The sequence below is a fragment of the Nuphar pumila genome, chromosome 4 (assembly GCF_984573655.1).
Source record: "Nuphar pumila chromosome 4, dmNupPumi1.hap1.1, whole genome shotgun sequence".
Lineage (NCBI taxonomy): Eukaryota > Viridiplantae > Streptophyta > Magnoliopsida > Nymphaeales > Nymphaeaceae > Nuphar > Nuphar pumila.
The window spans coordinates 25,192,846-25,206,871 of NC_143252.1; the positions used below are offsets into that span (position 1 = coordinate 25,192,846).

A 14,026-nucleotide genomic window follows, 5' to 3' on the forward strand; every position below is an offset into this window, starting at 1 on the left:
AATCTTTGCTTTAGTAATCTAGATTGGTTTCTTCATAAAAATAAGCATAGCATGAAATCATCCAATACTTTGGACGGTCCTGCGTGTTCCATTGATTCACGCAGAACCGTTGAGAGGTGTGACCGTGTGTGAAAGCCTGTGTGGAAAAAAACATCCAATTGATATTTTATATTCTTCCTGACCGCTGGTTCAAGTGACACCGAGGGGTCACCGAGCAACGTAGGCATCCAGGCGTGCCAGAAGCATGATCATCATATCACACAATAAGACTTTTTCAATCAATGTACCCAACTGATCTGTGTTGATTGTTTGGATCACGTGGATGTTGGAATCAACGTTAAGTTCGGTCATCATAATACACATCCAACGTTGTATCTCCAGCAAACCGCATGATCTACACCGTCCACTATGTTGAACGATTCACGATGGGTCAATTGAATAACTTAGTTCACGCATCAATGTGACTGACGTGAACAGATTGCATGTTTTGATCTTGGGTTTGGGTGTTCAACATCGTGAGTTTACGCATTATATTGTTAGAATTAATTAAGCCCAATATGCATGCAGTCTTAGTTAATTAAATTTGTTTATAGCTTTAGTTTATTTAATCTAGAATAGCTAAGTAATTAGTGATATATTCTTTTATGTAATCTAATTCAACACTATTACAGTTCCATTTATTTTCTTTAGATCAAATAGATTAGAGTAAATCGTTCCTTTCTTGTTTTGACGACATTACTTAAATTTATGTTTTTATTGATTTAGTCCATTTAGCTTGTTTTAAGTTGTTTCCAAGTTATCAACTTATTCTCTATGTGTCATTTGTTTTAAATTCATTAGTTTATATTTGTTTAGCTTAGTTTAGATTTCTTTACACGTGATTATATAGTTGTTACTTAGCTTTATAGTTAGTTTTGCTATTTCATCTTTTAGTAGTTTGTTATTAGCTAGTTAGATTATAGTTTTTGTGTTTGTCTACTTTTGTTTTGTTTCATATTTGTGTTTTTACAGGAAAGTAGTTAGACATGCGGTGAACCCTCGAACGAGCCCTTAAAGAGCCCTATGAGGTCCCCAAAAGGTCCCCTCAAAAGGCTCTTTGAGCCCTCAAGGGCCTCTTTATGAATCAAATAAGCAAGAAAAACATACATCAAATTCATCAAAAGGGACTAGAAGCTCAAACATTGAAGACCTTTTTCTTTTCTTTTTAGATTAGGATTTATTTTATTTAATTCATTTGGGTTTGTAATAAGGCCACTTAATTATTTTTATTTATTTAAGGCCTCTGCAGAGGGCCACACACTTAGTTAATTAATTAATTAAATTTTTTATTTTTCAAGGTAATAAAGAGTATATTAGTTTTCTGTAGAATACAAAGTGTTTCTCCTGTTCCCTAAGATCGAACCGGACTCCACCACTCGTGAGAGTAGGTTTTTAGTAGTTGGTGTCTGGCTTTCACACTGTTTTTTTTATTTAAAATATTGTTTTAAAAATCTATTTCATAAAACTTACACCAATGGTCATTTCAATATCTCTAAATTAGAATATGTTGGTTGCCACATTTTAGAATTGCACAATGACCTCTAAGAAGGGGTGATTAATGTTTCATAGTGTGATCTCTAAGAATTTTCAAAAATGCATACAATCAAGCTTGTCCTTCACATCCTCTCATAAAAATAGAAGTCACTGGTGTGCTTAGAACCAGTTGAACCGATGCATATGAACTGTTGGATCACTCTTCTCGCCTTGCTACTCCTACAATATATATATATATATATATATATATATATATATATATATATATATATATATATATATATATATATATAACAATTGACCAAAGTACATGTCTAGGAGCACCAAACCTTCTTCCCCGCTTCGATATCTTTCTCGGAGCTTGTACTTTCTTCTCCGCATCCTCCCTTTTTTGAGGTAACTCCTCTCCTTGTTGAGGTGCCTCAGCTTCCCCACTATCATCCACATTCTCTATGGTCGCATATCCAGCTTTATCTATCTGATCATTGAAGTTAACAACAACCTCAGAGGGAGCATATGGGTCAAGCTTCTTGTTTGCTGAGTTCCCCTCCATCTCTCCCTCCTTAGATGTTTATGGTATGAGTGACATGATTGTAAAAACAAACTCTTTATCCCATTTTGCACACTTTACTTTAGTTTTGCACTATACAGGAGTTGTTAATTGTAATTTGACCAACATTTTAAGTGTTTTTTGCTGCTCCTTTGTGAGTGACTGATAAATAAGCCTGCATTTTTTATAGTAAATGTCAAACAATTAGTATCTTGGCCATGAAGCATGCTCCCTCTTTATCCACATTTCATGCTTCTTACATACATCATAGTACATAGAATAACCCAATACTAAGTTTTTCTTCTTTGGCAATTCTCGTTGTGCTCTAACAATAGCAGACAATGTGTGGGTATGGGCCCCTTAGACACAGACTTTTAAGTCACCATATTGTGTCAAACTCTCCAAACTCTACCTATAACAAAAGTCAAATAACTCCTAAAATGTAAGACCCATAAAATTTTAGGAATTTATATGGCAATTTTTTTAATCAATGAAAAAAAAAATTATTTCCATGTTTAATTAACTTGTGTGATTGATTTGCGTAAACTACTATATTCCTTGTTCAACTTTGGTACAATTGACAATTAATGGCTAATTGACAAATAAATTAAGAAATTTAATTAATTAGTAACTAAATATAATTATTAATTTATTGATTGAATAAATTAAATGGATGTCTAATGACCCTGTTAAATCATAAATAATTATGCAAGTTAATTAAACTATAGTTAGTGAAAAATTAATGCTAAGTATTGAATAAATAAAATTATTTAGACTTATTGAATTTGGATCAGATCCAATTAGATTTGGATCAAATCCAATTGAATTTGGATCAGATCCAAATGGATTTGGATTTGGATTTGATCTAATATGTAGTGACTTTGTGTTGGGAGTTTAAAAAAAATTTAAAGAATAAAAGAATTAAAGAAAATAAACATAAAAATAATATTTAGCATCTAATCGGACTAAGGATGGTTAGAGTTGGGTTTAAACCAACCCATTCCAATGGGATGGGACAATTTTCAAGAAAATGCTCCTTGTAAATCACATAGATGAGGAGAAGAGGAGTGGGGCCCACTTGATGGGGACCTCTCACTCTCTTCTATCTATCCCAAAAAATCCCTCGCATTTCAAAACAATGACCAAACCCAATCCCTATGTTAATCCCAAATGAGCAATTTTTTTGAACTTTCTTTTAGCATGTTTCCATTTTGGTGAAATTATGAAAAAGGATAAATCTACTTAAAAATTGGTTTTTGGGAGGAGGGGCTTGACTCATGCTCCACCCTCCATCTCCCCTCATTTCCTCTCAACCACACATCACCACCTCTCTCATCTCTCCCTTTTTCTCTCTCCCCCTTAGGTACCTATTGGGATTTCACCCTACACATTTTGGATAAGAGATTTCTTTGTTCTCTTGTTGGTATTTGTGTTCATCTCCTCAATGTAATTAAAAATCACTAACATTTTGGTTGCTAATGTTATGACATTTATCCATCATATGTTTATGTATTTTCATGTAATATATATATATTCTATGTCTATATATGAATGTTGATATGTTTATATTAATGTTTATGTTTAATGTTATGTATTTTCATGCAATATATATGAATGTTGATATGTATGAAAAAGTCATACTAATGTCTTTAAAAGCTTTCAATGGTTTATTTTTGTGTAAACTAAAAATGTTTATGGAGTTAATGATTTGTATCTCTCATTCTATGTCTCTCTCTAGATCTAGATGCTTATACGGATGCATGTTCATCTAGATGCTTATATGGATGTATGCTCATCTAGGTGCTTATATATGTTAGTACAATTAGATGCACATATGGATGATAGTTTATCTAATTGTTCATATGAATGTTAGTTCATCTAGATGCTTATATAAATTTTAGTTCATTTAGAAGCATATGTATGTTAATTTCATCTAAATGCATATGTATGTTAGTTTTATCTAAAAGCATATGTACGTTAGTATCATCTAAATGTAGATGCATAATAGTTTCATCTAAATGCATATGCATATTAGTTTCATCTAAATGTAGATGTATATTAATTTTATCTAAATGCATATGTATGTTATTCTACATCCTTTGCAATGATATTTTGATCATGTACAACATCAATATTGTTTACAGTTTGAGACAATTGGATGATCGACAAAAGACTTAGCTTGATAGATGATCCCTAAAATAGATGCACATTCTACATGATTTACATCATTTCACTCATCAACTACTCACTATTTAACTGCCCCTTGATTAACTTTGCATACATTCAAGTAAACATCACCACTAAATAACATTAATTCTGCATCATAATCATCCAAAACATCTATCCATATTTATTGGTTGTTTATATTTGAAGAATAACTATACCGAAGGCTCAATAAGTTTATGACATATCTGATTTTACAAGATATGAAAGCTATAAATTTCTTAAAACTATTATTTTTGGAGACCACTATAAATTTTCAATTAGAGTAATAAGACTTACGATAGTGTAGTTTAGCCATTTCAAACACCATCATTGACCGCCTACAACAATCACTATAAATCTTTAATGCTGGTGCACTGTGAACCCTAGCCCCATTATACCAACATAAGAACAAATATTAATTAAAAGATAAATAAACAATCATAAATTATTTACAAAAAAAATAAATATATACATTATTGAAAATACTCTAAACATACTAAACCCTAAACAGTAAATCTGGTGGCTGTGAAAGTTAATGACAACACAGGAAAACATACAAAAAACATCCATAGCAACAATCAAACAAAAGTACACATGAGGCTATTAAATGATCATATCTATAAAAAAAGAAAAAGTTCATAATGAAAAACAAACAATATATTTATTATATGAAACTCATCTTTCAAACATGTAGATGGAGAAGTCAATGACAAAGATGATATTGCAACCTCCTCGAAATGCAACACCAAATTACATAGAAAACGTTGGAAAAGAAGAGGAACAATGCAGAGGGTTCTATAGGGAAGTTCTTTATAGATACAAACAAAAAAAAAGCAACCCTAGGTACAAAAATTAGTTTATATTTGATTCGAGAACTCCGCAAATAATAAGAAAACTCACAAAATTTCGTATATTTGTTAAAAAGTCTGCATATATGTATAAAAATTCACATATTTGTCATAAATTCATAAATATTTAAATAAGATATTTATGATGTTGCGACGTTTAGTTTAAGTGAAAGTTTACACATGTATTTATATGAATTCGTGAAGTATAAGCGAATCAATAAAATATTTATGATCTTAGTGGTTCCAGTCTAACCAGAACGTGCACAAATAAATTTATGCAAGGCTTATATTATATATGAAAATCATGTAAGATATTTAAATGTTAGGGATTTCAGTTTACTAAATGTCCGCAAATAAATTTACGTGAGTTTGTGAAATCCACATAAGAAAACATGTGATTCTGGATTTAAGTGAGCTTGCACTAACCGACAAATGGTACAATTTTATTGCAATAACCCATCTATTCACAATTGAGAAAGGTAAAAAGGTCCTAATGAAGTTGGGTATTTACAATTTTGGGCATGAGAAAACTAGCAAAAATTGTAGGGCATTTTGAAAAATGTGTCAAAGAAGGCTCCGCACACCTGGCTAGGTGGTTTAGCTTAAGGCAATAAGTTGAAGGATGTTGAGAGTTCAATACCCAGAGCATGTGCCCCTTGCCACAAGGCTGAAGCCAACAAGCAACCATCCCCGCTGGGCAGGGGAGTTTTATACACCACGGATACCCAAACATGGCCATGGCAAGGTTGTATATCTTGGCCGAGAACAGGAGGTTCAAACCAAACCAGTGATTTCTCCAAGTTTTAAAAAAAAACGTGTACTCACGTAATACTTCACACCCCTTGCCACAAGGCTGAAGCCAACAGGCAACCATCCCCGCTGGGCAGGGGAGTTTTATACACCACGGATACCCAAACATGGCCATGGCAAGGTTGTATATCTTGGCCGATAACAGCAGGTTCAAACCAAACCAGTGATTTCTCCAAGTTATAAAAAAAAATGTACTCACGTAATACTTCAAACAGGAATCTTGCTTCCAACTTACAGAACATTAGTTATGTACGAAACTCTGAGCTTCACAATAATGCATACAAACGCGAGATAAAATATATGAAAAAAATTGTCGCCTTTCCTCAAAAAAAAAGTTGTCTTACATCTCAAAAAATCCCTTAAAAGCAAGCTCCATACATCCCTCTCCAACATTGAGTATTGATAAATATCGATAGTTCTAAGTGCATTAGAACTGTCTCAAACACATCTCTATATGATAGCATAACCTAGCAGCTTGCCTTCTGAAAGTTATCCACTCTGTGCACATGCACGACTCAAATTATGCATAACTAAGTGCATGTGCATAGCATATTGCATATACAGATAATGCAGAGTATCAGTTGATCTACACCTTGTCAATTCTGATATATAGCTTAACAAATAAATGAATAGATGATTTTCATGGAACTTCATGCAATGAGGCAAGTATTGATTTTACAAGATAATGCAAAAAAAAGTATGTTTACGGACAAAAATTAAAGAATTCATCGCCAGAAGATAAAGTACTGCAGTAATGTGTCAGCCATGAAGCTGCTGATTGCAGAATCCGAAGCTCACCATTGAGAAGATCTCTAGCAAGCCTCCTTCGATGTGTAGATTGACAACTGCTACATGCATGCGTTGACTCCAACAACTGAAAAAATATAGAAGGATCCATGATATAGCAGAAGCTGGAAAGTTATTTCGAATAAAAACTTAAGCACAGATAAAGAATTGCAGAATCTAAGCGCATTAAAATAAATTCAACAATATCCATACAAGTTTATTAAATTGCAAAAGCTATCCATATAGATAATTAATATATATACAGTTTCCTCTTTTATAAAAACTTATTCCATTTTTTCCAAACTTTGTAATTTAGCTAATGAATGATTATTTCAGAACCACCAGACATTCTAGAAACATCAGAAATAATAGACTAGTTACCAAAACTGATGATGAGCGCTCCTCAATGAGAGCTTTAATATGCGCTAGCAAGAGGCAGTGTGCTTGAATCTCCTTGCTCTTATTCTGAAGAGGAAATCGGGCTAGCCGACCATCTCCCTTAACAGCCTCTAAGGCCATATTCTCCAACTCTGGATACGAAAATACCATGATCAGAGGGTAAAACAAACACAAAGGATAAAAAGGGAACACAGATAGGAAAGACCTTCATGTGTGGTGGCTGATAAAACACGAGCAAAAGCTCGGAGAGAGGGAGGAAGCCCACGTCCTTCAGTAGATCTCACTTCCCTGATTTAAGTAAAGCATTTAGAAAAGGAACCAAGACAAAGTGGAGAGAGAGAGAGAGAGAGGGTGTGGAAGGGAAAGTCTGTACAAGCAGGCCATAACCTTCACTTCTTTGTGCCTTTTAATTTGCCACTTCTGTACTGTACGACTTGCAGTATATGAAATGTAAAGCCCTCTTTGCATAATTAAATACAATGTTCACTACAGAAAATAACTATAATTTTCACTTAAGGTGCTGAAAACAAGACAAACAGGTCGAAAAAACAAGCATGGTAGGTTGTGCTTGGGCTTGTTTTTTAAGCTCAGGTATTTTTTGAAAACAAAGGCAGGGCTTCAGCGACTGCTAATCAGTTCAGTTATGCAGGACTCGTAAGAATTTGTGTGCATGTGTGTAGGTAACATGTATATAAGTTATTACATGCACTGAAATTTGTTAGTGTTAAAAGATAGACAGTTATTTTGGCCTGTTAGTCACATCCATCCATGTACATGTGCTTGTGCATTCATCTGTACATCTATTATATACTTTTTATTGTTTCTTTCTTTCTCCTTCAATGGGAGTGTTTGCCACAACAGACAATGAAGCAATCGGCATATTAGCAAATGAAAAAGATACTTAAGAAGCTAAGTGAACTCTTGAAATAGCTGAAGCTAACCTATGAAAAGTGAAAAGCAAGAGAAGTAATTGAGGCAAAGTTAGCTCTCAGGTAAGCTAGGGTATGAGAAGAAGTTATTGATGTTAACACACACACATATGTTATAGGAGCTGAGGTCCTATGAAGTAAAGAGAACCTAACCTACTCAAATTCCGATTGAAGGCCATATAGGAAAGAGAAAAGACTCTCGTTCAACTTGTTTTTTTATCTCAATAGCCGAACCTTCCCATTTTGGTTCATATAGCCAACTCATCCCAAATAGGAGATAAGAGACCATAAAAATCTCTTACACTCTTATCCCCTTATTTAGTAGTACGATACATTGTTTTGGAGATAATAAAGCCTAGCTATATCTTTTTGAATGAATTTGCTCTTTAAGAAAATTCATGTATCACATGCCTTTTTGAATTTAATGATATTAGTGGCAATATTGAACTCTATGATATTCATAAACCATGAGAGTATTTGAGTATTATTAGCCTCCCCATCTTTCATTTTGTCTTGATATTCTTGCAAAGCTTTGTCCTTTTCTTCTTTGAAGAGAACATCGATTTAATCTCCTTTTCTTCTCGTTAGCTTTATTTGAGGTTCATTAGTGGTTTCATTAACAAAACCCCAAAGTTTTTTTCCTTGATATGGTTTTCCATTGCGGTAGCCCACATCAAGTAGTTGCTTTCGTTGAGTATGTAGGAGATGACAGAAGCGGATTCTCTTTCACCCATGTTGAACAAATAAGCTTGAGGTTGAAGAACCAAGCTTGATGACCGCCACCGCAAAGATAACACACTCAAGATGATTTTCACCACTACAAGAGCCCAAGGCTCTGATACCATAAAATAAAGTGAATAACAATCACAATGAAATGTCACCAAGGGGCTACAAGAGATCACAAACACACAAAGACCACTATTGGGTCAAATACAATCTCACAAGAGCTCAATGGAAAAATAAATATTTTATAGCACCACACATATGCTAGAGCCACACATACAATTGAGGGAGGCAGTCCAACAGTCGTTGGACTGCCTCCAACGATCGTCAGACTACATTCTAACAGTCATCTTTGACTAATACAAAAAACAGAAAACATAAAAAAAATAATATAGTCCCTATTGGACTGTATTTATTACAGGACATAAAAAAACCAAAAATGACCCTGATATACGTATATTGTATAAATATACATATATCAGATATATACAAAGTATTTTAACATCCCCCGCCCCCCCTCTTAGTTATTATTATTTTTTTTGTCCAAAATGGACTCGGTCAGAGTTAACTGAGTCCATTTCGGACAGATATGAACGCACCTAGGGTCATCTTGACCACACTGGGTGCCACACCCGCACCCGCGTCGATGCCGGTGCGGCACCCTGTTGGACGAATCCATGTGACAAATTGGGATAGATAAATATTTGAGTTGAGGTTAGTTGGGACTGAATTACAAGATTCAAACATCATTATTAAACTGTTAACATCTATCTAACATAACATCATCATAAAGAGCAAACTTTAGATGGTCATAGACCATGCTTGGTTTGACAAGTGTGGGGGGGGGGGGGGGGGGAGGGTGAGAAGTCGTGCTTAAGGAATTCTATGGGATTTTTTTGTTTTTCATATGTATATTAGCCATAATGCATGTAATATCATTCTTGTAGTATTGACATACAACAGGAGCATTCTTCTCTTTTGCCCCATTAGATGTTAGTCCTAATTATAAATAATAGATGTCCCTAATGACTCAGATTTTTGGGACTTCCTCAGACTATTTTGCCTTCTCTTCTTTTCCTTGTAATCTCATACACAACCATAGAAGACAGCAAGATACACATACAAATCTGATATTTTGGTCGTGGTGGTGAAACAAGAGGATCATATTTTCTTAGTGATCCTCATGCCTTGTCTTCAAGGAGAGTCCACCTTGAACCCAAGGCTGAAGATGTTCAGTTACAACACCTTCTCTTAAGAAATCTCCTTGTGCCCAAAATTCATAATCTTTCTCCCATGTAGTTAAAACACAAAATGATGTTGTTCTGCAGTATGATTGTTAAAATACATGTAATTCATATATATATATATATATATATATATATATATGTAATACCCGATAGGGGTATTTTAGTCATTTCACAAGTACCCGATAGGGGTACTTGTTTTTCCTCTTTTATTTTCCCTTTTATTTTTTGTAAAACATATTTTTTATTTTTATGTTTTTTGCTCACACAAAAGGGGCCCCACCATGTAGTCGATGGGGCTCCCAACGGTCACATTTGTGACCGTTGGGGGCTCCCAACGACTACATGGGGAGCCCCTAGGTGGCTCTCCTTTTAAGGCCTTTTGGCCACTCTCCCTCTCCCTCTCTTGTGTATAAATAGGGGTGAACCCTTCTTGTATTCTTCACTCTTGAGAACTCTCTCTCTTTCAATAAGAGACACTTATACTTTTATGTTGTGTTGTCTCTTGTGGGTCTGGGTATTAGCCCTTTTTGTTTGCTCATTAGTGGATGTTGTAAGTGCTTAGTGCACTCTTTGCTTTTCCGCATATTTCATTACATGGTATCAGAGCCTTGTGTATGCTCTTCTTCTTAATATAGCTAGTTGTGTAGCTATATTTTTTTCGTGTTGTATCTCTCTTCTTTTATCCTCTTGTGAGTGATTATTATGGAAGGAGAACAAAAGATTGATCTCTCCTTCAAGCTCAATGGCTCCAACTACATGATGTGGGCCGTCGCCATGGAAAACAACCTCAAAGGGAAAAAGCTTTGGGGATACGTTATGGGCACCATTCCGGAACCACAACTCCAACTAACTAAGATGGAAGGTGATCAAGAAAAAGCTCTTGAAGGAGATGCCCATATGAAGGCCATTGAAGATCACCAATCTAAAATAGAAGATTGGGAAAGTAAGCATGCCAAGATTCTTGCTTGGTTCATGAACAATGTGGAGCTCAAGATTTGCGCCAACATTGCCAAATTTCGAATGGCAAATGAAGCATGGTTCTTCATGAAAGGTATGCTTACCCAAAAAGACCTTGCTCGTCAATTCTTTCTTCAAGAAAAAATCCGGACTATCAAGCAAGGAGAAATGAGTGTTAGGGACTACTTTAGCACTCTTGGCCCTCTATGGGATGAGCTATCTTTACTAGAACCAAAATGGGTTTCTAGTATAGATGTGGAGTTAAGGAGAGAACAAATGGAAAAAGAACACTTTTTTCCAATTTTTACATGGGCTTAGGCCCGAATATGAACAAGTTAGATCCTCCCTCCTACATACATCAAAGCCTCTTCCCTTGGAAGATGCCATAGCCGAAATATGCCAAGAAGAAACCCGTCTTGGCATGATTAAGGGAGGAGATGATGTCCTGGCCGTGTCAAAACCCGGCAACCATATGAAAACTTACAAACCTCCACATTTTGGAAGACAAAATAACTATAATGGCAACTATAGAAAAGCCATTTGCCATCATTGTCAAGAACCGGGTCATATAAGACATAATTGCCCTAAGTTGAATGAAGCACCAAAAAATAAGGTTGCTTCCGTTGAAGAAGCTACTCAAAAGAAAGAGGAAGCAATCAAAGGAAAGGACTCATTTTCTCTTGCTCAACTTTCGGAAGCACTACAAACTCTACTCAAGATTCCATCAACTTCGGGTGCCGCCGTAGCTTCCTCCTCACCTCCAGGTATGTCATCTTGGATCCTTGACTCTGGAGCTTCCTTTCATATGACCCCCCTTGAAAATGAGCTTTCCGATTTATGTAATAATTATAAAAATTCCTATGTTTCAACTGCCGATGGTACATCTTTACAAGTAAAAAGTTTTGGAACCTTAAACTTTTCAAAAGATTTCTTTGTGCCAAACGTGAGAGTTGTACCTCAACTTAATTTAAATCTCCTCTCTGTTGCTCAAATATGTGATCATGGATGTAAAATCTCCTTCTCAACTAAGGATTGCTCTATACAGGATCTCCGGTCCGGGAAGCTGATTGGGAAAGGCCATAGGAGGGGAGATCTCTATTACATGAGCAACTTGAAACTCCCCACTAACTCTTTTTGTAACCATGTCCAAGATAAAAATATTGATATTTGGCATCAAAGACTTGGACATCCAAGTTTCTCAAAAATGTACTCCTTTCCATTTGGAAAGAAATTTTGTAATGAGAAACATTTTGTTTGCAAGAATTGTATTTTTGACAAAATGAAATCTACTCCTTTTCCAAACCGAACTTTTGTGTCCAAAAGACCTTTTGAGTTAGTCCATTCGGATGTTTGGGGTCCTTCCCCCGTCATGTCTAAAGGAGGGTACTCCTATTACGTCACTTTCATCGATGACTACACTAGGTATGTATGGATCTACTTTCTCAATTTAAAATCCGAAGTCTTTGATTTTTTCAAAAAATTTCATATGATAGTTAAAAATCAAATTTCAAGTAATATCTCTACTCTTAGATCCAATTCGGGTGGAGAATATTTATCAAATGAATTTCAAAACTATTTAGAAGTAAATGGAATTTGTAATCAAAGATCGTGCCCTAGGACTCCCCAACAAAACGGCTTGGCCGAAAGAAAGCATAGACACATCATGGAAACCACTAGGACACTCCTTATTTCTAAAGAAATTCCAAAGAATTTTTGGGCCGAAGCGGCCTTAACCTCAACTTACTTAATAAATAGAATGATATCTTCATCCTTACAAAATACATCTCCATACGAGAAACTATTTGAAAGAACACTCGACTTCAATAGATTAAGAGTTTTTGGATGTAAATGTTTTGTCCTTACTCATAAACGGGACAAATTATCTCCTAAAGTTATTGAATGCGTTTTCTTGGGTTATGGAGAAAATCAAAAGGGTTTTAGATGTTTTGACTTGAAAAATAACAAACTCTATGTATCCAAAGATGTAACATTTTTGAAAAATGAAAATGGTTTTGTGAAAACTAAAGATATTGACGAAAGTGAATATACTTTTTTGTTTGATCTTCTATCTCAAGAAGATGAGACTCCTCAAGAAGAGGAAATATCTAATGAGTCTTTGAATGACCTAGAGGAAATTCCTCTTGATAATGTTATAGATGAGAATAATAGACCAATCCAAACATATGTTAGGCGTGGTCAACAAACTCAGATGAGCGCCTTAGAAAAATACTCTCAAGGATCCAACATAGAAGAAACCTCTTTAAGGAGATCCAGTCGGATCTCCAATCCTCCTAATAGGTTTGTTTCCTATGAGTCCCTAACTCCAAGATATAGAGCATGTCTAATTGTGTTGCATTCATTTCATGAACCCTCACACTATAATGAGGCCAAAGATATTCCCCAATGGGTTGAAGCCATGAACTTAGAGCTTAGTGCCCTTGAAAAAGCAAAAACTTGGGAAATAACTTCGTTACCCACTGGAAAGAAATCAATAGGATGTAGATGGGTCTTCAAAATTAAAACCAAGAGTGATGGTTCATTAGAACGTTATAAAGCACGGTTAATTGCTAAAGGATATGCTCAGGAATATGGTATAGATTATGAAGAAACCTTCGCACCTGTTGCTAGAATGACTAGTGTTAGGACTCTTATTGCTATTGCGTCAGTGAAAAAATGGCCTATCTATCAACTCGATGTTAAGAATGCATTTTTAAATGGCGAATTAAATGAAGAAGTTACATGGATCCCCCACCAGGAGTATGTATTGGTAAAAATAAGATTCTTAAACTTAAAAAGGCATTATATGGTTTAAAACAAGCCCCAAAGGCCTGGCATGATAGATTTAGTAATGTAATGACAAGGTTGAATTTTCGTTCATGTTATACTGACACTGCTTTGTTTGTGAAAAATGCAGGGTCTTCAGTAGTTATTTTACTACTTTATGTTGATGATATGATCATCACAGGAAGTGATGAGCAAGGCATTAATGATATTAAAAAGGTTTTGAAAGAAAATTTTGATATGTCTGACCTTGGTTTC

At 35.0% G+C, this 14,026-nt stretch overlaps 1 protein-coding gene across 3 annotated transcripts in view; it reads right to left on the reverse strand.

Moving 5' to 3' along the window:
* Positions 1 to 6,466: 6,466 nt before the first annotated feature.
* The window catches only part of LOC149839685 (SET domain-containing protein), a 107,573-nt gene continuing 100,013 nt past the window's right edge, over positions 6,467 to 14,026 (reverse strand). For 2 of the 3 annotated variants that reach the window (XM_090002747.1, XM_090002746.1), the window contains 3 exons: positions 7,337 to 7,419; positions 7,114 to 7,262; positions 6,467 to 6,820 (listed from right to left, as the gene is read on the reverse strand). In XM_090002747.1, coding sequence (XP_089858873.1) covers positions 6,650 to 6,820; positions 7,114 to 7,262; positions 7,337 to 7,419 — 403 coding nt within the window. In that variant the 3' untranslated portion in view covers positions 6,467 to 6,649. Of the gene's footprint in view, positions 6,821 to 7,113; positions 7,263 to 7,336; positions 7,420 to 14,026 lie in introns of those variants that run through there. The other variant, XR_016431342.1, reaches the window with a different exon arrangement.